Genomic DNA, 22,565 nt, shown 5'->3' on the forward strand with positions numbered 1-22,565 from the left:
TCTCTCTCTCTCTCTCTCTCTCTTTCTCTCAACAAGTATTTATTGAGCATCCACTCTTCACAGGCACAGTTCTGGGAACTTGGAAGGCATCAGTGCATGGACAGACTCACATCCCTAACCCCCAAGACCCTCCAGTTTAGTAAGGGAATCCAACTTTAAGCAACGAGCACGATAAATAAGTAAATGGTAGAGAATGCTAGAGAGTTAAGGGGTAACAAAGAACAACGTAGGGCAGGGCAGGTGGGAGTGGACTCTCAGAGCCCCCTGGGGGGAAGAAGGCATTTGAGCCAGTTGCTGAACAAAGCTTCTGTTGAGCCAGTTGCTGAACAAAGCTTCTGGCAGGAAGGCTGTGGACTGACATCTCCTGCGTGGTTGTGGTCTCCATGAGGGGTGCTTGCGGATGTTCACCAGAGTTACAAATGTGCATACTATTGGCTCCACATTCTGCAAATGAGTCCTACAGATCAGCTCATACCCTTGCACAGTGATGAATGTATGAAGATACTCACAACGACAGTGTTGGGCCAGCAAAGGACTAGAAACAGAGCCTCTGCCCGTGTGGTCAGTCTGCTAAAAGTGTTATGTAACACCCTTACTGTGAAAGACCAGGTACCAGGAAGAGCTACGTTTTGCACAGCATTTCTCAGCGCCTGTTGCTACAAGAAATATAAGGTGCAAAACAGTGTGCATGGTGTGCTGCCATTTGGGTGGAAGAAGTGACTAGAAAACGTGTTGGTGTATGCTGCTGTCTTTGAGGGAATGCAGCAAAGTTATCAGCATGGTTACCTTTGGGGAGGGACAGTGGCTGGCTGGTTGGGAGGTGGAACAGAAAGGATGCTTTTCACCGTGTTGCCCTTTGTGCCTTTGGAATTTTCTACCATGTGACTATATTCTTATAAATTGCTCAATTAAGACAACATGCCAAGTTGCCCCCACCTGTATAGCACTGGCTGCAGAAGGCTCACGGCAGGTATGAGCCTCTGGATAATTGTCCTGGTGCAGTTCAGGCCTCCTTGTGCAGAAGGTTTTGCCTCCCTGTGTCTCCTAAGGGCAGCCTACACCCACTGGCTCATTTACATGGACCGTAGAAGGCCGCCCCTTCCTCCATGCTGGTGTTACTGTGCAGTACAGTTCATGCTCTGGTGCTCCCTGGGATCAGGCTGAAGTAAGTCTCCAGCCGAGATCACCTCCTTGTTTAGCTTCAACTACTGCCAGGTCCTGCTCCCCTCTCAACCTTCAGGTTATACCTGAGGAGCATGTCCTCAAAAATCAAATGTGTTGAACCATTGTCTCAGGCTCTGCTTCTGGGATCTGTGTCTCAGACCCTTAGCTCTAGCTCAAGGGAGGGAACCATCTGGAATTGAGTGACCTGCGGTCCATAGTGACATGTGAGTAAAATGCTCTAGATGGCAACATCCAGTGAAGAAGGATCCCATGAGGATCCTCAGAGGTTCAGACACTAACTCAGCATCACACATCAGGGTGAAGAGGGAGCCGGAGCCTGAGAGCACCATTTCTCTCACTGTAACTGCTCCCTGTTGTGGGAAACTCTTCCTGAATCAAGGCTTGGCAACCTCTTGAACACAGAACTATAGTTTCTCCTCCTGGTTTCTACCATTGTCCTCACTGCCTGTGGCTTCTAGAATGGGATAAGGGAGAGGGCGAAGAACTGGGGACATGTCTAGGGCAGGCTGACATGGCCCAAGTATTGTGGAGAAAGGTGGCCCACACAGAATCCAAGCTCTGATAGGCTGCCTGGCATTGCTTTGGCTAAGAGAGGTCTCTGCATACTTCCAAAGGTGGGGTGCTCAGTGCCCAGAAAGGCAGCCTACTGCATCTATGGACAAGGTGTAGAGAGAGCTAAAAGGGTTTCCTGTCTCCATCCTGCATGGGATTAGTTGTGCTAACCTGGGCCCTCAGGGACCACAGGATAGGGGCTGTGCTTTCTACCCAGGGAGCATCCTGGGCTCCAGGTTCTGCTTCCTCAAGCCCCCAGGCCCATCCCTGCAGCACACAGTCTCCTGACCTCTGGCTGCTTCCCCTGGTGCTTCCCTGAGAACATTTTAATCAGAGCTGCTTCTCTCTCTCTGTTCTAGTTTGATGGTGACAGTGCCTACGTGGGGATGAGTGATGGAAACCCAGAGCTCCTGTCAACTGGCCAGGTGGGTGCTTCTCCTCCCTGAGCCGGGGTCTGAGCTTTGGGTTGGCTGCTGCTGAGCTGCTGGTAGAGGAAGGAGGGGTGTGGAGTTGGGGGGCACAGCCCACATCTGTCCTCTTCTGGATGTTCATCAGTTGAGTCCTTAAAAGGGACCGTGAAACTGGGACTACTGTGTTTCCTGGAAATCATCTACTTGGCTGCCGTTGGCTCCACATGCACATCACTGAGGATCTGATGAGACTCAGACTGCGTTTCTCACATTCCCCTTGCTCAGGGCAAATTTCAGGACATGTGAGTGGCTATGTCCTGTGCTCCCTGCTGTTTCCTGCCTGTGGCGCAGGACCCTTGGGGACATATTCTCTGGTCAATCACACACACCCATGCAGCGTCTCCCACCCACCTAGAGGTAGCTGTCTGAGGCCATTGGGAAGGCTTGTAGACAGGGCCCAAAAGGAGGAGAGCAGAGGCTTCCTGTGAGGTTGTTCCTTGTGTGAAGGGGGCCCAGCACTCCCTGGGCAAGGCTGGCTCAACTCCATCTGTAGGCTCACAGATGTCAGCTGGAATAAAATTTTTCACTGAGAGCAGAACATGAACCTTCTTTTATCAGGGAGCATCCTCACCCAGAATGCTGAGGAGTGTCCTCACAGTGGGCTGTGGCATAAACCGAGGGTGGTTTCCTGAGGCACTGGAGCCCATGAGGCTGCCCCAGCTCAGGGTACTGGACGTGGGCTGAAGAGGTTCATAGAGAAGCTCTGGGAGCTGGAGGGCAAGCCTGGTCCAAGCCAACCTCTGCAGTCTGTTGCTGTGGCAACCCAAGTTGGGTGGCCCCTTGGCCAGTAAGATGGGCCATTTTTTCCAGATGAGGAAACAGAAACCTACTCATTCACAGATGTGTTTGTATCTTACATTCTGTGACAGGTCCAACAGGGCCATAGACGAGATGTGATTCTTAGAGTGTAGTGCTGGTGGGGAACACGCTGTGTCCCCACAGCGACAGCTCCAAAGCACTCCGCCCATTTCCCTGCCGTGTCAAGGATGCTTGTGCCCGGCCACGACACCATGTCCCTTCTCTGGCCCATCCCCATGGCAGTTCATGCTGCTGCCACAAAGCTGTCTTTTCACTGCGTTAATATACGCCAGCCTGCAAGACTATTGGACAAGGCCTCAGGTTCTGAAAGCATCCACTGATGTCATTTAATTGTCTAAATCAGCTTGGAAATAAATTCATCTCAAAGGACCAAAGCCCACCTCTGAACATCTCGTCTTAGTCTGGTCTAATGCAGCAGCACTGGGTGCTGCACTGAGCCCTTACTTTCAGAACCTTACTGTGGTAAAATCGGTTCTGGCTCTGTCTTAGCGCTTTCTTCATCACTGGGGCAAAATAGCTGACACCCACAACTTAAAGGAGGAGAGACTTATTTTGGTTCATGTTTCAGCCCCTAGTTGGTGGGCTCTAAGGCAGGGTGGCACGGCCCACAGGAAGCAGAAAGCACAGAGGGGCAGGCAAACCCTGCTGGGCTACACCCCCTGTGACCTGCCTCTTCCACCAGACCCCACCTCCTAACAGCAAGTCAGCTGTTAGCCCCCATAATCCAGTCACCTCCCCAAGTCCCTACCTATGAGTACATGGGGCTCTAGGGAGACATCGAGGTGTTAACCATAACAGGCTCCAACCTGGTGGAAAATGTTGGCACAGTCCTTCTACTGAGATGGGAAAGAGGGACTTAGGGCTGTATCTGCTCTAGACTTGGGCAGGGGAACACAGTGCTTGAGAAGACACTTGGAGCAAATAACTGTCCTCTCCCTCCCCAGCCCCTTAACAGCAGCCCCCTCGGCTCTCTGCCCCTGTCTTCATGGCTTTCAAAGCCCTATTTGGTGTTTTAGCTGATCTCTACAGCAGATGAGTAGACCTTACCACCACGTCCCTGCTGGAGATGAGGCAACTGAGGTTCGAGGAGACTGACTGACTTGTCCCAGGTGACCCAGCCATGCTTACCTTGCTGTCCCATCCTAGGGCTGCTGCCCACTTGTTTCAGCCTAAAATGCCACCTCCTTGGAGGACTCTTTGTGACCTCCACATTCAGATAGGTCCCTCCCTGTGATTCTCACAGGGTCATTTTAATTCATAACAATTTTCACTGTCTGTGGTCCTCTACTGTCTGTGTGGTGACTTGAGTAATGTCTGGGTTCCACACTACACTGGTCCCATAGGGGGACAGCCTGCTCTGTCTTACTCACTGTCGTGCACCCTAGCACACAGAAGGCTCTGGGAAATATTTGTATGAGTGGATGTGGCCCCTTCTTTTTCTGAGCCCTACTTTCGCTATCAGTGGAGCAAGGTGTTGGACTTCCAGAGAGTTCCTTCAAAGGGTTTCCCTAGCTTACACTGTCTGAGAAAGACATCAGGATTCTCTTGAGATTAGCTAAATGCACCCAGCAGCCTGAGACAACCTTAATGTGAACAAATGCTGCAGAAGCAATCCTGGCTTCTTAGAGTGTATCTGTTTTACTGCATGAAAAACACCTCCAAGCATAGTGACTTAGCAACCGGCATTGCTTGGTGGTTTGGCACCAGAAGAACTCAGTGGTTCTTCTGGGCTTGCCTAGAATCACTTGAGTGGTGGCAATAAGTTCCAGGGCAGCCATGAACTGGTTGACCTATGAGCTGTCTGTCTCCAGCAGGGCAACACGAAGCTGTTCACAAGGTGGGGTGAGTGTTCCCAGGGCAGCAAGGGCAGAAGCCACAAGACCTATTGAGGCCTAGACTTAGAACCAGTACATCTGTATTTCTGGTTCTTTCTATTGGTCAAAGCCAGACACAAACCACTCTAAATTCAAGGAGTAAGGGGGAAATAGATTCTACCTCTTGGTGGGAGGGATGGCAAAGCATTGTGGGCTTTTCACAAACCATCTTGTGGGGAAACACAGGATGTAGTTAGTTCTGATTTTGCTGAAGAATATCTCAGACTCACCTAGAACCTGCAGCTTTTCTAGCTCAGTGGGACTTTGCTGGCCTCTAGTTTTGGTGGCAGGAGTTCTCCTTGGAGTGTGCGCGTAAGCTCACACACAGGTGAATAGCTTCGCGGTGTGCTGCCTCATCCTCTACAGGAATTATATTGTCCCAGTTGATTAAGGACTCATGCAAAGATACGACCAAAGTGAAGGGCTCATAGCCAATAGTGTATTCAGAAGCTAAACATAAAATGTATTTGATAAATACAGTTAAATACCAGTTTTACCCATCTGGCAAATGTGTATATTGGGCACCTATAATGTCCAAGGTCTAGCTATGAGTAGGAAGCCATTTCTGGAAAGCATTTGCTTCCAGAATGTCCAGTTTTACCATGTTACAAGCCTGCTCTTTCGCGTAACACTTCTCCCGAAACACCATCTGTATTTAGAAACTGTGACCTAGATTGAGCATGTGTGTCAGTCAACTGCATCCCTTTTTAAAATTTTTCAAACCAGCTTTTAGAAGTTTGAGGTTACTTTCACAAACTCGTCCTCCATTATTTGGTTTTTGCAAGTCTTCACAAAATTCCTGCATAACTGCCTTGGCTCTTGCAAATTAATCAGTTCTCCTTCTGCAGACCTTTCATTTCTTTTGTGCCAGACTTGCCTGGGTGGCCTGAGAGTGAAATACAGTTCTCAAGCAGGGCTGCAGCCCCATTGGCCACCTTGGGGTGGCCAGTGCAAAGACCAGCTCTTCCGCTGCTGAAAGCAGGCCCTGTCCAAGAGGTATAGGGATAGGTAGTTCCTGCTTCAATGATGGAGCAAGAATGAGACTCTTCTTGGGAAGAGGTCCAGAGAAAGGGGCAAAGGCTTGGACCTCTGCAGACCTGGATTTGCATTCCAGCTCTTCTTGCTCTGGCATGGGTCATGTGCCCATGGGCAGGTAATGTCTGCTTCCTACTGAGCAAGGGGGTAATGCCTGTCTCTTGGGGTGGTGGGAACAGGATATGAGGCGTAGGTTAGGGATTCTGTTGGGGCCTTCCTAGGTCCTCTTTGACAGCCAGTGCACCCACATCCACGTCCGTGTTGACTGTTAACCACTCAGTGGTGCCCCTTCTCTGGAAAGTTGGCCTCTACCAAACGGGAATGATAAGCCTGAAGGAAGTGTGGGTAATGTTCTGAAAGTCAACCTCATTTCTCAAAGGGTGACCAACTCCACAGCTCCCCAGAAGCGCCAGCTGAGAGCACATCCTGGTTGTGCTCCTCCCACTCAGACCTGCCCCGCACTGGCCCCTCTCCAGAGAGTTCTGCACTGTCACCTTTACAGGAATCCCCCCACTCAGGTTCTACTTCAAGGGAATCTAAACTAAGAGACTATGCAAAGCACCAGTGTTGAGAGAAACTAGCTGTGCCTTATTTTTATTATTTTTACTACTATAAATAATGCTCTGGTCACAGAAGATGAGTCCCTGATCACCTCGGTGTCTTTATAGATGTGCTCTTCTGATGGGAATTCCCCTAGCCATTTTCACCCCCAAATGCCTATTTGTTCCTACAGGGGCACTGCAAATGTCAGGTCCTCATTATAACTTCCTGGATGTGAGTAGATTTTTGTTCTCAGGGCTCAAAATACAATTTCTGCAAAAGATTTCGGAGTTTTTCTTAAGGATTACTGAAAGAACTTGTATGTGTGTATGTGTGCATGTGTGCACATGTGTGCTCAAATGTCCATGGGTATATATGACAGAAAATTGGAAAGAGATTGATTAAGATGGAATGGTATGGTCAGATTTACAGTTTTAAAAACTCCTGGTAGCACCTGTGGTTCCAGGGAGACCAGGAAAAACCAGGCCCTAGAGTGCTGATTGGGAGGGTGTGGGAATAGGCCAAGTGAAAGATCTTATTGTCCTAGAATTTGGCAGAGGCAGAGATGGCAAGAGAGAGATGATCTGAAGTGTTTTGGAAATAAAATTAGTAAATGTTGACAGTGATGGATGCAGAGGAAGAGAGAAATGAAGAGTCAGGGATGACTCACAGGCTCATGGCATGGGCCCATTTTCCAGCATGGTGGTACCAGGTTCAACGTTGGGGAGGGGCTAGGGCAGTGCCAAGTGAAGGATCTGGCAGTGCTAGGCACAGTGGGGTCAGATTTGGACATGTGATGCTTGAGATCCTTATTTAAATGAAGGCATCCAACTGGGTAGATGGTTGTCCAAGTTCACGGGAGCAGTAAATTGGAAGGCCTCAGCTCAAAACCCTGGGTGTAGGCAGGACTTATGGAGACATATGGAAGTGTAGGAAGAGTGGAGGGTCAGTGACGTTTACATGCGGAGCTCTAACATCTGAAAGCAAAGCAGAGGAAGGAAGACTGTGATGCCGTTTGTGCAGTGGGAGAACATGGAGTCTTAGAGACCAAAGGCAGAGTGTTTCAAGACAGGGGTGGAGCTTGGGCAAAAATGACAGTGGAGCCATAGTCGGGATTTGTCTTCCGTAGATCAAAGATTTCAATGTGCTCAAGGAAACTAGCCAAAAAGCCTTTAATGCAGAGTACCAGGAAGATAGTTTATGACAGAGAGCCTGAGAAGAGGCTTAAAAACTAGACTACAAACTTAACATAAAACAACTTTTGTATATCCAAAGCAGCATAAGTAAAAAAAGAAAAGAAGGAAAATTGGCAAGAACATTTTCTACTCCCAACATAGTGGAAGGACTGACTTCTTTAATACATAGTTACTAGAAATCAATTCAAAAACCTGGTAGAAAAAGGGAAAGAAATATGGATGAAGTTTACAAAAAAGGAAAGACAGATGGACTTTAAATATCCAAATAGATGTTAAGGATAGTTCATATGATAAAGAATTTTAAGTTACCATTTTTGCTTATCAGATTGTGAAAATCCAAAGGTTTGATAGCATGTGATAGCAGAGTTCTTACTGGAAAACAGATTTTGCAAATTTTTGTGGGGAGGATAAATTGTATAACAACCAAGGAGGGCGAATTATCAGCATCTACCGAGGTTACAAGTGCTTTGACCATTAAGCCAGCCATTCTCCTTTTGGAAATATATCCCTCAGATATATGTGTACACAGGAAAAGTGACATATTCAAGATTATTCATTTTGGAATTATTTATAGGGACACTACATTGGAAGCAGCGTACATGTCCAGCAGCAGGACAGTAGGTAAATAAATTAAGTACACCTATCAAATAGACTACCATGCAGATCTAGTAAAATGAGGAAAACAAAGTTCTTGAGATACAGTATATTACTAAGGGAAGGAAGTATGAAATGGCAAGTTTAGTCCTTTACTGGTCACACAGCAATGGTTATTATAAGACATTCCATATCCTTAACTTTGATTAATGTACCTGAAAGGATACATGGAAACTAGTAACCGTGCCTTTGTGCTTCGTGTGTGTCTGTATGCACATTTGGGCATGTGCACAAGTGTGTCACAGAAACTGGAAACGGGTAGGAAAGAGACATTTCATTGCCTCAACTTTTAAGAGTATAGTCAGTCAGTTTTTGCTGACTAATACAATACCTGAGATAATCAACTTCAAAGAAGGAAAGATTTATTTTGGCTTAGGGTTCTGAACGTTTCAGGCCGTGGTTGTTTGGCCATCTCGCTCTGGATCTGCGGTGGCACAGTCCCTCATGGTAGAACCATGTGGCAGAAGAGGCCCGTTCATGTCATAGCATCTGGGAAGCAAACAGAAAGAGGATGGGGCCCACATCCCAATATGCCCTTCGAGGGCACTACCCCCGTCCCAACCCCATGTTCTTTCTTCCTTTCACTAGAGCCATCTCTGAAAGGTTCCACCATCCTGCTAGCCCAGGAGGTCAACCAAGGCCTTAGCACATGGGCCCTTGAGGGGGATACAAGATCCAAATCATAGAAAGAGGGCTTTAAACCATGGAATTTATTATGACTTTAGAAAGTTAAATAAAATCTAAACACGGAAGAAAGGGTCACTCAGGTCACATACCTCTGAGAGAATGAGTGACATAAAACTTAAAGAATGTTCAGAAAGTAGTTTAGAGTGTAGGGGATGTAGTGCGGGTCCCATGGGTCTGCGTGGGACTCTTCCAGCCCTGGGAAGGAGGGAGGTGGGGACATGCACACACTGAGTACAGACAGCTGCTCTGAGGAATGTAGTTGTGCAGGACAAGGGCAAATACAGATGACTTCAGAGAAGATTTTTTGTTTGTTTTGTACTAGGGATCAAACTCAGAACCTTGTGTTTTCAGGCAAGTGTCTATACCGCTGAACTATCTCCCTGACCCCTCGGAGAAGGGGTTTTTAAAAAGATGATCATCTACAACGTGCGGTCATCAAGGGCGAGCATCCAGAAGAGCACAGGAAGCTCAGGGCTCGGGAGAAGGAAAGGTTAACGGATGGTGTGCTTTCAGAGCAAGTGGGAGGGGGTGGGTGCTGCTCATAGGAGAGATTCTGGTCTCAGCAGGGAGCGGGTGGGAATGAGGGGCAGAGAAAAGAAGCCTGGCTTTGTAGTGGGAGCAGGGGACATCTGCACCCAGAGTCACCTGTCCTGTGAGAGTTGGTGAGCAGGTGACTGCAGAAAGTCAGGGTCCTGGAGGGTCTGAGGAGAGGGCACCAGTGCTGTGGGGGCAGCCTGGTGGGTGAATCCAGGACAGTGGAGTTGTCAGGCAGGTGTAGCAGAAAGACACTCGGGCTTTTTTGCCCAAAAGAGAGACTGAGGCGAAGGATGAGGGGTGTAGGCTGGATGCTGAGCAAAGGTGGGGGCGGGGCCAGGGCTGGGAGAGTCCCCTGCAGCAGCTGGGGGAGAAGCTGCGTGGGGAAAACACCTTAGTCAGAAGCAGGTGGTTTCAAAGGTAGCAGCTGGGCGCACTGACAGGCTCCCAGGTGTGCTCAGGGAGCTGAGGCAGCAGACAGGAGAAGCTCCTGGGCAGTGAGGGGCAGACGCTGCAGCCTCCGCGTGGTGGCTGAACTGAAGAGACCTGGGGGAGGCCGGTGGAGGCTGAGCGCGTCCGGGCCATGGGGGCTCGGGGTGAGAGCTGAATGGGAGCTGGGTCTGGGGGCTTACAGGGATAAGGAGCCTGGATAGGGACAGGAGAGGGAGGAGCATGCCAAGTGGGAATCAGGAGGACAGAAGGCATGCTGTGAGACACGGCTGGGAAACGGGACTTGCTCTTTCTCGATCAAGAGCGAGAGTAGTCCCAGGAACTGTGAAAGAGAGGCTTGTAGAGTTACAGTTAGGGGGCTCCTTGGAGAGTTCTCTAGAATATGGTGGATACCAACAAATATGAGTGCTCCCCCTGCCCCCCGCTTCTTCAGTGTGGATGGATGGACTGTCCCCAGAACAACGCTGGGCTGCACTTCTAGTGCCATAAAAGCTGGTACCCCCACTCCAAAAGAGGCTGCAAGTGCCTCACACCCAACTACACACAGGAGACGGGCCAGAACTCTGAACCCCGCAGTGGACTTGTGCAGGTGGCCTGGAGCACCGCCACCATGTCTGTACAGCAGCCTTCCTTTGTGTATGCCTGAAGATACCTGGCCATCTCTTAGTGCTAACCTCATTTGGCAGGAAGCTCAATTGAGGGGCCACGAGATGGACCTGGCCAGCGCTGTGGCCTTGAATTGGAGACCTCCATCCAGAGAAGGGCAGTGTCAGGTATCGAGAATGTGTACTGGGGCAGGAGCAGAAGCTGAGTCCAAGGTTTTCCCATCCTGTTTCTGTTGCCTCTGTCTTGCTGGACCTCAGTTTCCCTTTGTCAGTAGTCAGGAGAGACGATCTGTTGGGGTTTTCCCAGGTTGGTGATAGCTAACATTTACTGTGCATGGCTGTGGCTGCGGCACAGCAGCCAGAGGTTTGACACGGTTGGTCTCACTTCACATTCACGCTGACTCCGTCAGGTACCGCTGCTGTCCCATTGTACAGATGAGGAAACTGCAGCTCCGAAAGATAGAATTGGTTGAAGGTTTTGGAAACAAAACTACTCCCCAGCAGATGGATTGGGCGGCGGGAGGTCCTCCTGCTGTGGGTGAAATCTAAGATTCTAGGCTTCGTAGCTCTGGCCTCTGAGTCTGTGTACATTGTAAAGGGCAAAGATGACATGGCTTTTATTGCTTTAATTAAAACCTGGGTGAAGAGCTTGAGAGATTCATATTAAAATGAAATTGTGTTTTGCCCGCTGCGGTGCATGAAGGCAATGGCAGCGATTACTGCTAAGATTACAAACAATCAAAGAGAAAAGGCCTTTTGTGAGCATTTCCTATTAAAGTCACAAACATCGCACTTTAAAAATAATTATGGTGGTGTTATCGGAACATGATTCATGAATTCCGAATAAATATGCAGGGCCTTAAAGGAAACTGCTTCGAGGCCATAGATTTTGTTCAAATCCGATGAAATGTAATATCATTTCACAGCTGGAGAATAAAATGCAAGGAGGGGGAAAACCCCGTCAAATGGATGTGGCGAGAGTTGAAGAGATGTCACACTGAACTAATAAGCTGTCCCCCATCCACCCTAAACACATGCTCAGAAAAAAAATGCATTTGTCTCTCTTGTTCTCATTGACAGAGAACTGCTGTGAAGGAGTCAGTGCTTACATCTCCCTGTCTTAATTTTGCATCTCCGTGGCTAAAAATATTTATTTTAAAGCTCTGGGTTTCTGCTTGTGAGATGTTTCAATATTCAAGGGTATAGGCAGAAAGGCACTGGGATGGATTTGGGGGAGGACATTGCTCTGCGTTTACTGTGCCTCCCCAGACATAAATACATTCTTCATACAATGCCCTGGATGTTTACAGCATATAGTTTTGTTTCCTTCCAACTATTATGAGAGAAATTGAATCCCAGGAAACGTTCACTCTCTCTCAATGGGATGGAAACAATGAAGAAGGTGGGGGACGTGAAGGGGTGGGGGAGGGGCCGGCCGTGGGTTAGAAATGGGGCTGCAAGGATTTTCCTTTAAAAACTCCCCCTCTCCCAGCCACCTGGAAATCAGTGTCTGTTATAGGGCTCGGCTCTTTTCTAGGGAAGGGCAGCCCTGAGTTGTACCCATCTTTCTCTTGATACATGTAAACTCATCCCATGACCAAAAATTAGAAATGAGACCAGACACAGGGACTTTTCAGAATGGCACCAGGTTCTTCATTTCTGGAGGCTCAAGAGCCTAGATTTGCCCCTCCTCAGCCCCTCTCCCTGTGTGCCTGTGGACTGCTCATGGGCTCTCTCTCTGGGCCCCGGTTTTTCTATCAGTGAGTTAGCCCTGGTCAGTAGGTCTGAGAGAATTTCTAGGTTATGTCCGGCAGCCCAGGGATTGGCTTAGGAGGACAGCATTCTGTCCAAAAGGCCAGAGGTGGGCCTTCCCCTCCCGCCTGAGGGCCAGTGTTTTTAGTCCCCTCTGGTGGAAGGGGTCCTGAGAATAAGTTTCCAGCCCACTGCGTCAGCAGTAAAGAAATGCCACTGGTTGGATGGGTTATGAGGCCAATAATAGGAGAATTTATTTAAACACAATTTCTAGTCTTGACATTTCATGGCTGGGGGAGCTTGGATAAGTTAACCAATTAAAAAATATATATATTTTTTTTCTTGAGAAACAAATAGCAATGAGACAGTTTCACAACTGATTACTAATGCATTTTCAATAATTAATACATTGTATATTGTTGTCTTTAGTGGTTATTCATTGTACAAGATGCAGACCTGATATCCTGTCTCAAACAGTATTAGAACAAACCTCTCTATTCATTGAATTAAGAGAATGGAGCCGTATATCTATCCTAACTATTTTGAGTATACAGATACAAAATGGCCATTCATTTGTATTCCCCATTTTTGGTTTTGTCAGAGAAGGACATTCCATTGTCACTTAACTACTGTAGGTACATGAATTCAGCAAAATATCTCAATATAGTACAATAGTCCATAATAGTAGTGGGTTTTCCATAAGACTGTCAATGTCTGAAGTTGTTGACTAGAGTATTTTATAGCTCATCATATTAATATGGCTTTACCTTTTATATTTCATTTTCATACTTCTCCGCATACTCTCAAGTAAAGGTTTGTTTTTAAAAGGGGGGGGGGGAAATAAGTGAAAACATGAGACAAAAAAAAGTCACAGGACTGTCCTGCTACAAGGCTGTATATTGTTAGATTTCTAAATTTCTGTGTAAAAATGCATAAATGCTTCTTCTTATTTTTTTTTTTTTTTTAGACAGATAGTGAGGTTAAGTTAACCAATTTTTCTGAGACTCAGTGTCATTGTTAGAAGTCCCTCAGAGGGAGATGGCTGAGTAGACAGATGCATTTATACCTAAAGTCCTTATTCCAGTGCTTGAGATGGGGCAGATGGCCGTTAGAATGGGGGCTGGTAAAGTACCCACATTGCATACAGTATACCGATGGAGCAACTGAACTCACCCACCAGGATGTGGTGGGCTTGGGCGTCAGAGGTAGCCTCAGAAGATCAAGCAAAGGGGAAGCCACTCGCCTCTCCTAGCTAATAAATTCAGCTTGTGCTTAGGGGCGAAGTGGAAAAGATGCTGCCTTGGTTACTTTGTTAGTCACTGTGACACAGTGACAAAGACACACAACTTAAAGGAGAGGCTCATTTCGGCTTACAATTTCAGTCCATAGTGGACGAGCTTCCAGGAAGGAAGGCCTGGTGGGAAGGCTTGGGTGGAGGGGAGCCAGCTGCCCGCAGCATGGCCACCTATGAGCAGAGACACCAAAGGAGGAGTCAGGAAGGGAGATCGCCCACATCGCAGCCAATCGAACCTCATCTTCCAGCCAGGCCCCACCTACTAATGACACAGCCCCCACTCACATCTAATCGCATTTCAGCAGCCCCACCTGGGATTATGTGAGGCTTTGGGGAGACATCTAGATACAAACCCTACAAGATGCTGTTGGAACTGTCTTGCTTTAAAATGTGCCAAGACAGGTTCCTATGAAATCACAAAACTAGTAAAACAAAAGCGTGCTCACGCTGCCCAGCCTGCCAGAGATGCACAGCCCGTCCCAGCCCATAGCCTCTGTCATCTGAGCATCCTGGTCTGTCCAGGCTTCCTGGCTCACAGCTCATTACCATCTGGAGACCCTCCTGTGGTCCACGCAGCCCTTTTGTCGCATCCTCCAAGCCTAAATCTCTGATGAGGGAGAAGGGCTTGGGAGTGAGGAGGCAGCAGTTTTCATGAAAGCACCAAAATGGAGACAATCCAAATCGACATCTGGAGGAGACTTAATAAATGATGCAGACTGGTCTTACCCAGTAGAATACTACGCAGCAGTGGCCAGGAAAGCCCTGCAACCATATGCAATAATCCAGATGAGTCTCTTAGACATTATGTTGAGTGGAAGAAACCAGACAGCCAAGCAGAACATCTGTCTGGTGCTATTTTATACACAGCACGTGAGTAGTCAAAGCTAATCAGTGATGCTGGAGGTTAAATCGTGGTTACCCCGGTGGAGGAGAGGGTAGTACAGAGGGGCTCGGAGCATCTCTGGGAGTGCTGGCAGGCTTCCTCTCACTCTCTGAGCTGGTTACACTAGTGTGTTTGCTTGGTGAAAATGTACTGAGCTCTATAATTATCATCTGCACTTTTCTGCTGGTCTCCTGTTTCAGTGAAGAGTAAAGAAATGATCAGTAACTGCTAAGCATAGAGGGCACGCGCTTGTAATCTGAGAACTCTGGAGGCCGAGGCAGGAGGAGCACCATGAGTTTGAGGCTAGTCTGGGCTACATAATAAGCCCAGGCCAGCCTGAACTACATGGCAAACCCTGTCCCAAAAAAGTAAAATAAAATACAATAAAATGAAATCAAGATATCAGCTTTGTACAGATGTTTTTCCATTTTTACAGCAGGCCGTGATAGGAAAGGAGTCAAGGCAAGGGCCTTGCCCAGTGTGGTCATTTGTATCTTATATTAACCAAGTCACCAGGGTGGTGTGTTCCCACTGGGCATGTGGATAGATTAGGCTTTGAGTCTAGCCTAAACAATTTAGTCTGAACAATTTGTTTAACTTCCTGGGATGGTAAGAATTCCTTCAGCCTCATCACAGATGATGAGCTGTGACATCGCTCTGGCAGGGGTTTGTCTGAGGGAAGCGGGTAGCATGGGTTCCCCAGATCTGCTCGGCCAGCCTTTGGTTCCGTTTCTTAGTGGACAGGATTTTAGGAAGTGATGCGAACATAAATATCTCAAGACACACACGTCACACACATGTGTGTATGTGTAGACTGTGGTGATGCTGTACTGTGCTGACAAGAAAACCTTGTTAATGGAAAATTTGAATATGACTATGAAAAAGTTTCCTTAGATACACACACACACACACACACACACACACACATACATACACACACACACTGATGCATTCATGCACAAATACAAGCGTATGAGCACATCCTGCCCACTTACACACCCCTCTTCGCAAAGTAAGCATTGCCCCGGGACTCTGTGACTCTGGATGAACTATTTACCCAGAGTGCCTCCGTCTCTGCTTGGAAGTGGAGATTCTAATCACAGCTGCCTGTTGGGGCTCTGGGACTCATCCAGATGGGGTTTTGATTTGCATTTGTTTAATGCCTCTCTGCTATGCTATGGGTTTCATGGGAGCGGGGACCTGGTGCATGGTAGGAGCTGAGTTAATACCTGGTGAGGGAGGGGAGGAGGGAGGGGACAGCTGTCACACGCTTCCTGCACATGTGCTGACGTTAGACATGTTCACAAGTTCATTTGCATGTGTCTGCTGACACACGCAGTCACATGTGGGCACATACAGGATGCCCATGTGCATCTCCCCCAGATCCATCTAGACACAGTGCTAGAGGTGGGAGAGACTCGGCAGTAGTTTGGGGACTAGCAACTGGAAGTCACAACCTGAGTTCAGGTTGTGTGTGGCTCCAGGTAACTCTGGTGTATCTTGTGACCTTGGATAATGTCTGCTACTCCTCTTGGAAGCCAAGGATTCCAAGCAGAGATGGAACGGAATTTGCACGTTGATCTGTCAGGGTCAGAGTCAGTGCTGCTGATGCCTAAGACCTTGCTGCCCAAGGGGTGGACCTGCAGTGTCACCCCAAGCATGTCAGGGATGCAGCCTCCAGTCCTACCCAGAATGCCTGAGTTTGGCTCTGCATCCTAGCAGGTGTTTAGCTGACTCGTGTGCACGTTATACACTGAGATGCACCAACACAGGGTACACTGCTGTCCCCAAGTTTTATGGAGAATGAGAGAGCCTGTGCCCCTCCCCCCCGTGCCTAAGCCACGTGGGGCTCAGTCTCACACTCACCCTGAGGAGCAGTTGCAGACTAGTGAGAAGGCTTAGGGGGCCAGCAGGAAGCTCAACATCACATACAGGAACCCAGGTTCCCTTGCATATAAAGAGGGAGGATCACCCAGTCAGGTGCTAGACTTCCCAGTTTTAAAAACAACACACATCCATCCTTTCATCATTGCTATGGGTCAGGGATGCAGGCATGGCTTGGCTGGGCACCCTCTGGCTCAGGATGTCTTTTGAGGCTGCATTCAGTGGGCATTCTGGGTTGTGGTCACCTCTGATGGCTCAGTGAAAGGAGGATTGCCCCTCAGGCTCCCTCGGTGGCTGTCGCAGGACTTGGTGGCCCTGAGCTAAGCTGTTGCATTGGCATCCTGGCTCCTTCACGATGTGGCACTGTGTGTTAGCAAAGCTGCAGGAAAAGCAAGACAGATGCAGGGGTGGGGCTTGGCCACCTTCACTAAGAACTCTCTGGGTCCCAGCGCAAGCCTGGCTTAGCTGCGTGCTCAGTAAACTTTAGGGAGGTGCATGAGCCCTGAGTTACAGCACCCTGATGGAAGGTGGGGGCGTATTCACAGGAGCATGCGGCCTGGGCTGCAGGTGGAGGAGGCCCTGCCTCATTCTACTCAAGGCAAGCCTTGGGTATGGGGCCCAGTCCTTGGTGCCACCACCTGGGAAGACAGGAAGAGGTTATGGAGGGCCTTCTAGTGACTGCCACTCGGGAATACAGTGGCCTGAGCAGGGGTCCAGCATCCCTGCAGTTGTGCACTATCTAGGGCAGTGGTGGGCCTGTGGGGCAGGCATCAGGCAAGATTGCCGGGTCTGGGCTAGGAAGCCTCCAGGCCAGCTGGACACTGGGACCCTGCTGTGGAAGCAGCCAGTCCGGGAGGGTCTAAGCAGGGCAGCGTCCCAGACTGGGGCTTCCGCCGCTCTGAGAACTTCAGTGCCTGGGCCCACTGGCAGCCAGCTTGATGTGTTTTTAGGTTACGCTGCTTCTGTAGCTTAAAAGGTAGCAGTGGAAAAGAAAGCAAGCTGCAAATCAATGAGACTTTTCCAGAAGCTATTTTATTTTAACACAGAAACAACAGGAAAGCCTACTCATCAGTTTAGAAATTCTTCTAAGAGCTGCTCTGCCTCTTGTCTGCCTTTGTACCTGCAAACCGGTGGTGAGGCAAGAATACATTTGCATTTCAAAATTCCCTGGCCCAGCTCCTTCTTTTTCCAGGTGGGGTAACAGACTCAGAAAGAGGCAGCAACTTGGCCAGCGCTGTGCAGCTTGTCAGGGCCAGCAGGAGTCCTCCCAGGAAGATGAGCTCTAAGATAAGGACAGGGAACAGGAGACCCCCAGGGACCAAGCTGGAATTATTGCGTGGGAGAGCAGCTCTCCGCTGAGCGCAGCTTCAGATCTTTGCTGATTTCTTGGCACTGGCAGGGAAGGGGATACCAAGTTGGATGTGGCCCCGGAGCAGGCCATTTTCATGTCTCCATTGGAAGCATATTCACTGAGTGCCTCTGTGTCCCAGGCAATGGCGAGGGTGCTGAGCATCGTAAACAGGGTAATCAAATCTCTTGCCCTCCTCTGTCATGAGTTCTCTTACTCAGCAACTGTTTACTAAGGGCCTATGTTGGCAAGGCACTGTTGGTGACCAAATGGTGGAATTTACCTTTTAGTGAAGGGAACAGGCAGTTAATATGTTTGAAAGGTCAAGTGTATTGCGTGTTAGCAAGAGTCCCATGGGGCGTAGGTAAGGGAGACTGGATGGACCGGCATACCTACAGGGGCTATCACTGCGAACAGGGAGTCAAGTGAGGAGGTGACATCTGAGCAGAGACTTGAAGGGGTGAGGGAGCGGGATCTGGGAAAAACCATTCCACCGGAAGGAGGGAGCAGTGCAAAGACCCTGTGGTGGGAGTGTGTCTGGCGTGTTTAAGGAACATGGCTGGAGCGGAATGAAGGACAGACTGATAGGGGGCTGGGGTGGCCCAGAATGGCTCCTGGCACATGGGGCATGGGCAGGGTGACGCAGACCTGAATTTACTGTGTACAAGCTGAGACTCTCCACCTCCTCGGTATGGTCCCCAGCTCTGAGGCATGGACTGGTAGAGGGCACTTGGCCTGCACGTGGCCTGACACCAATCACAATGACTGAAAGGAAGTCTTGGCAGCTCGGAACATCTTAGACCCAACGGAGGTCCTATTTTTAGGCTACTCCATGGAAGCACTGTGGGTTGGGGAAAGAGCACAGCCTATAGATCCAGCCAGTCCTGAGTTCAAATCCCACGTATGGGAAAAGCCATGGCCCAGTATCTTAGTGATACCAGCATGCGCAAGCCATTTCCTAAGTGGACTATGAGGGCCAGAAATCATGAAGCTTGGATACATTGAGGTTTGTTTGTTTTTTTTTTTAAAACTTAAATGGTAAAATCCTTAGCTTGGCAAAAAAATAAATAAATAAATAAAAAGATCAAATGAGATATAAAAATACTATGTGTGGCATATAATAAAGCACTCTGTCAAATGATATACTAAAATGATAGAACAGTGACAAAGGAAATACCAGTTTCAGAATGAGAAATACAAATTGTCCATAAAAATATGGGAAGTAGACAACCTCATGAATATAAAAATGCCAGAAGCAAGACTGTCTTTTGTGGTTTAAGGCTACGTGTTCAAAACTTAGTAATGCTTTGGTTACCTGGTATTTATACCTCTAGAAATAGACCCTGGGGGCCGGGGAGATGGCTCAGTGGAATAAGTGCTTCCCTGGCAAGCGCAAGGGCCTGAGTTCAAAGCTCGGTTCCAACTAAAAGAAAGAAAGAAAGAAAGAAAGAAAGAAAGAAAGAAAGAAAGAAAGAAAGAAAGAAAGAAAGAAAGAAAGAAAGAAAGAAAGAAAGAAAGAAAGAAAGAAAGAAAGAAATCTTAATAGAAATAGACCCTGTAGAGACCCTCAGGCCAAAGCATAAGAGTGAGGATATTCACCTCAGTGTTCACCAGGTGAAGAACTGAAGAAAACAACCAAGTGTTCATCGGGGTCAGCCAGCCATGGCCCGGAGGCCATGTGTGCCCCTCTGTGTGTTTTTATGAATAAAACTTTATGAGAACACCACCGTGCTCATTAGGTTCAGAATCATTTTACAGCTACGTTTGTGCTACTACAGCAGACATGAATCGTGTGACAGAAACTGTGATTTCTCAAAGCTAAAAATATTATTTGGGCCTTTGCAGAAAAAGTTTGCTGAGCTCTCCTCTAGGACATCCCAGGGAAAGTGTGAAAGAGGCAGTTGGATATGTAGTTATAAAAGTATCATTACAAAACAACGATTCATGTCTGCCACTTGCTGGAAAAATGAGTTGCCTTCCCGGTAGAATGCCGGGTGCTGGTTCTGGCCACCTTGTCTCATGTGAATGCTGCAGGTAACCCCCAGCCTTGCCTCTTGAGTTCTGCTGGGACTACTTCTTCCTAAAGAACAAGGAAACCCCCAAGGGCGCCCACCAGTCCTTCCTCTTTCCAGCTCTTCCCCCTCCCCTAAGATGAATCATCCTGGAAGCTGCCTGAACCTTGGAATGAGTCTGATAATTTCCTGAGAGAGAACACACGCTGGCCATCATGTTCCCAGATACGGTCATGTCTAATGTGCTTGCCTGTCACGGGCCTATTACAAAGCCTCTGTCTGCTTCCATGTAAGTTTGTCAGGGCATGGAATGGCCTTGAAGCATCTTTAGGAGGCATTGGATACACTCTCTTATCCTGATTGCCCTGCTTGGAGGTTCTGCCTATAAATAAAGGCTTAAAAGATATTGCATCCCCTCCCTTACCCCCTTTAGAACCCACATGCATTTTAACTGCATGGTTTCCCCCCTCCCATTCAGTTTCGACATGGTATGGGCTTTTATTTACTTATTTTGTCAAGAAGCATTCTTAGCTCAGGAAAATGACAGGCCAACCAGAAGGTATAATTGTACTGATGCTCAGAAGTGCTCCAATACTCCAGACCTGATGTGCTGTGAGACACGAATCAGAAAGATTCTATTAAACATCTCGGTGATGAGTGACACAGGGGTATTACCCAGGATGATTGATTTGACTGTGTCACTGTGGACACAGACAAGTCTGCTGGAATTGCACTTAATTCCCTGTAGAATTCATAGAATTCCTGCACATGTGATAAGGCGTTTCATTGCTGGGAGCCCTGCTGTGGTTGACTGGGTTTGGAGATGGTACCATTTTCCTTGTTTTGGAGATAGAATTGGGAAACACCAAACTGTGTTATAGTCCTTCAATGGAAATGTTTTTACAGGGTGTGGGTTTTCTTTGTGAAATAATGGGATTCCAGATGCCTGTATAATTTATCATAAAAACTAGGGCACTTTTTTTTTTTTTTTCTGTACCTGGCATTAAATTCAGGGTCTCATATTTGGCACGTCCCAGCCCATTTTAAAAATTACTTTTTATAGCTCAGTGGATTAAAGCACCTGTTTAGGCAGACGCAGGGACCGAGGTTCAATTCCTGGTAAATACTCATTGGTGTCCTCCTGAACTTCTCAATGTTGAGAACATAAGTTGGGTTCTGCAAAGAGTTCTTTCCCATTAGGGTTCATCAGGGAGTAAGATGGTACTTTTGTGCTCCAGTTGGAGTCCAATAAGCTTTGGGAAAGGTGGATTCACCTTCTCTTGTTGGGTAGGCAACAAGGACATGGCAGTCAAATGTCAGTTTGAGAATCTTGTATTAACTGAGCTAAAGCAGGAAGCCATCAGGTAATGAAAACTTCAAATATAGTGAAATATATACAGATATAGTGAAATATATATAGCTCAGTGGACTAAGAGCCTGCTTAGCTTAGGCAAGTGCAGGGACCAGGTTCGATTCCCGGCACCACATGCTGCCCTGGGCATCCTGAGCCTGCCACTGAGTCTGGGCGTGGTGGTACACACCTGTAATCCCAGTGCTGGGGAGGCTGAAACCAGGAGGATCACTACAAGTTTTAGCTACATAGTGAGAGCTTGTACCAAATACATAATAATAATAATAAAAAGTTAACATAGCTCAGAAATAATGTGAAGCAAAATGGACAGAAATACAAGAGATTAATTTTAAAAAACCACAGTCATGGTGGTAATTTTTAAGGTGCATATCTCAGAAGCCAATGGATCAAACAGAAAAAGAAAATAGTTTTCTAGAAGAGTTAAATAGAATTAACAGAATTAACACAATAGAAAGTATAGACATTAGCCTTATACTGTGTTACAAAGGAATCCTCAGGGGCTATAAAGAATCAATGTATTTGTCATTTCTTTTTGGGTATCTTTTTTTTTTCTTCTTCTTCTTAGTAGAGGTTACTATTTTGTTAACCTTTCCAAAAACCATCTCTATCCTATTTTTCTTATCTAAAATGTGTTTTCTATTTTATTACTCTTTGTCCTACTGATTTTTGGTTTACTTTGTTATCTTATTTCTACCTTGGAGAATCGAGTTCTGAGTTCATGCACTTTTTCTTTCCTGTTTTCTAATACATTCATTTCACTAAAAAGCCTACAAGCTTTCAATTGTTCAGCTCTCACAGGTTTTATCAAGGAGTGTTCCTTAATTTCAGTTGTGATTTTCTCCTTAGCTCAAAAGTTGTTTAGAGAATTGTTTTTAAGTGGTCCTGGTACTTGGGAAGGTCTCCTCCCTCATTTTTTTTCTATTTCCTTTCTTCCCCTTGTTTTCTTGTTTATTTGTTTATTTAGACCTTAGAACATGTTTGTGATTTCTACCTATTGAAAAGCTGATTGTCCTTGTAGCTAGTACATGATTATGTTTTGTAACTATTTCATGGACATTTGAAATGAATGTGTTAAATATCAGGACAAACCAAGAAGGTAATTCTTTTCTTCAGGTCTACTATCCATATTCATTTCTACCCAGTTGACTCATCAGTTTTTGGCAAAATATGTTAATGTGTCTCTTTGTTTATGATTTTTAAATTTTATATTCCTATGGTTTATCAATCTACATAAAAATTTATGTCTATCATTTCTTCATAGTGACATATCATTTATCAACTGAAGTAGGTCTCTGTGATCTCTTTAGTGCTTTTTGCCCTGAGTTGTACTTAATTTGTTATTAATTTTGCCACTCTATTGTTTTTGTTTTTAAATGCCACTCTACTTTTTATTTGCCTAGGGCATTTGTTTACTTTTTT

General features: G+C 47.1%; 1 protein-coding gene across 1 annotated transcript in view; it reads left to right on the plus strand.

Moving 5' to 3' along the window:
- Tox2 (TOX high mobility group box family member 2) overlaps window positions 1-22,565 on the plus strand; it is a 137,907-nt gene that overhangs the window by 47,852 nt on the left and 67,490 nt on the right. The window contains exon 2 of the mRNA XM_023714964.1: window positions 2,097-2,162. Coding sequence (XP_023570732.1) covers window positions 2,097-2,162 — 66 coding nt within the window. The remainder of the gene's footprint in view (window positions 1-2,096; window positions 2,163-22,565) is intronic.

Source organism: Octodon degus, unplaced genomic scaffold (genome assembly GCF_000260255.1).
Source record: "Octodon degus isolate 3935 unplaced genomic scaffold, OctDeg1.0 scaffold00037, whole genome shotgun sequence".
Lineage (NCBI taxonomy): Eukaryota > Metazoa > Chordata > Mammalia > Rodentia > Octodontidae > Octodon > Octodon degus.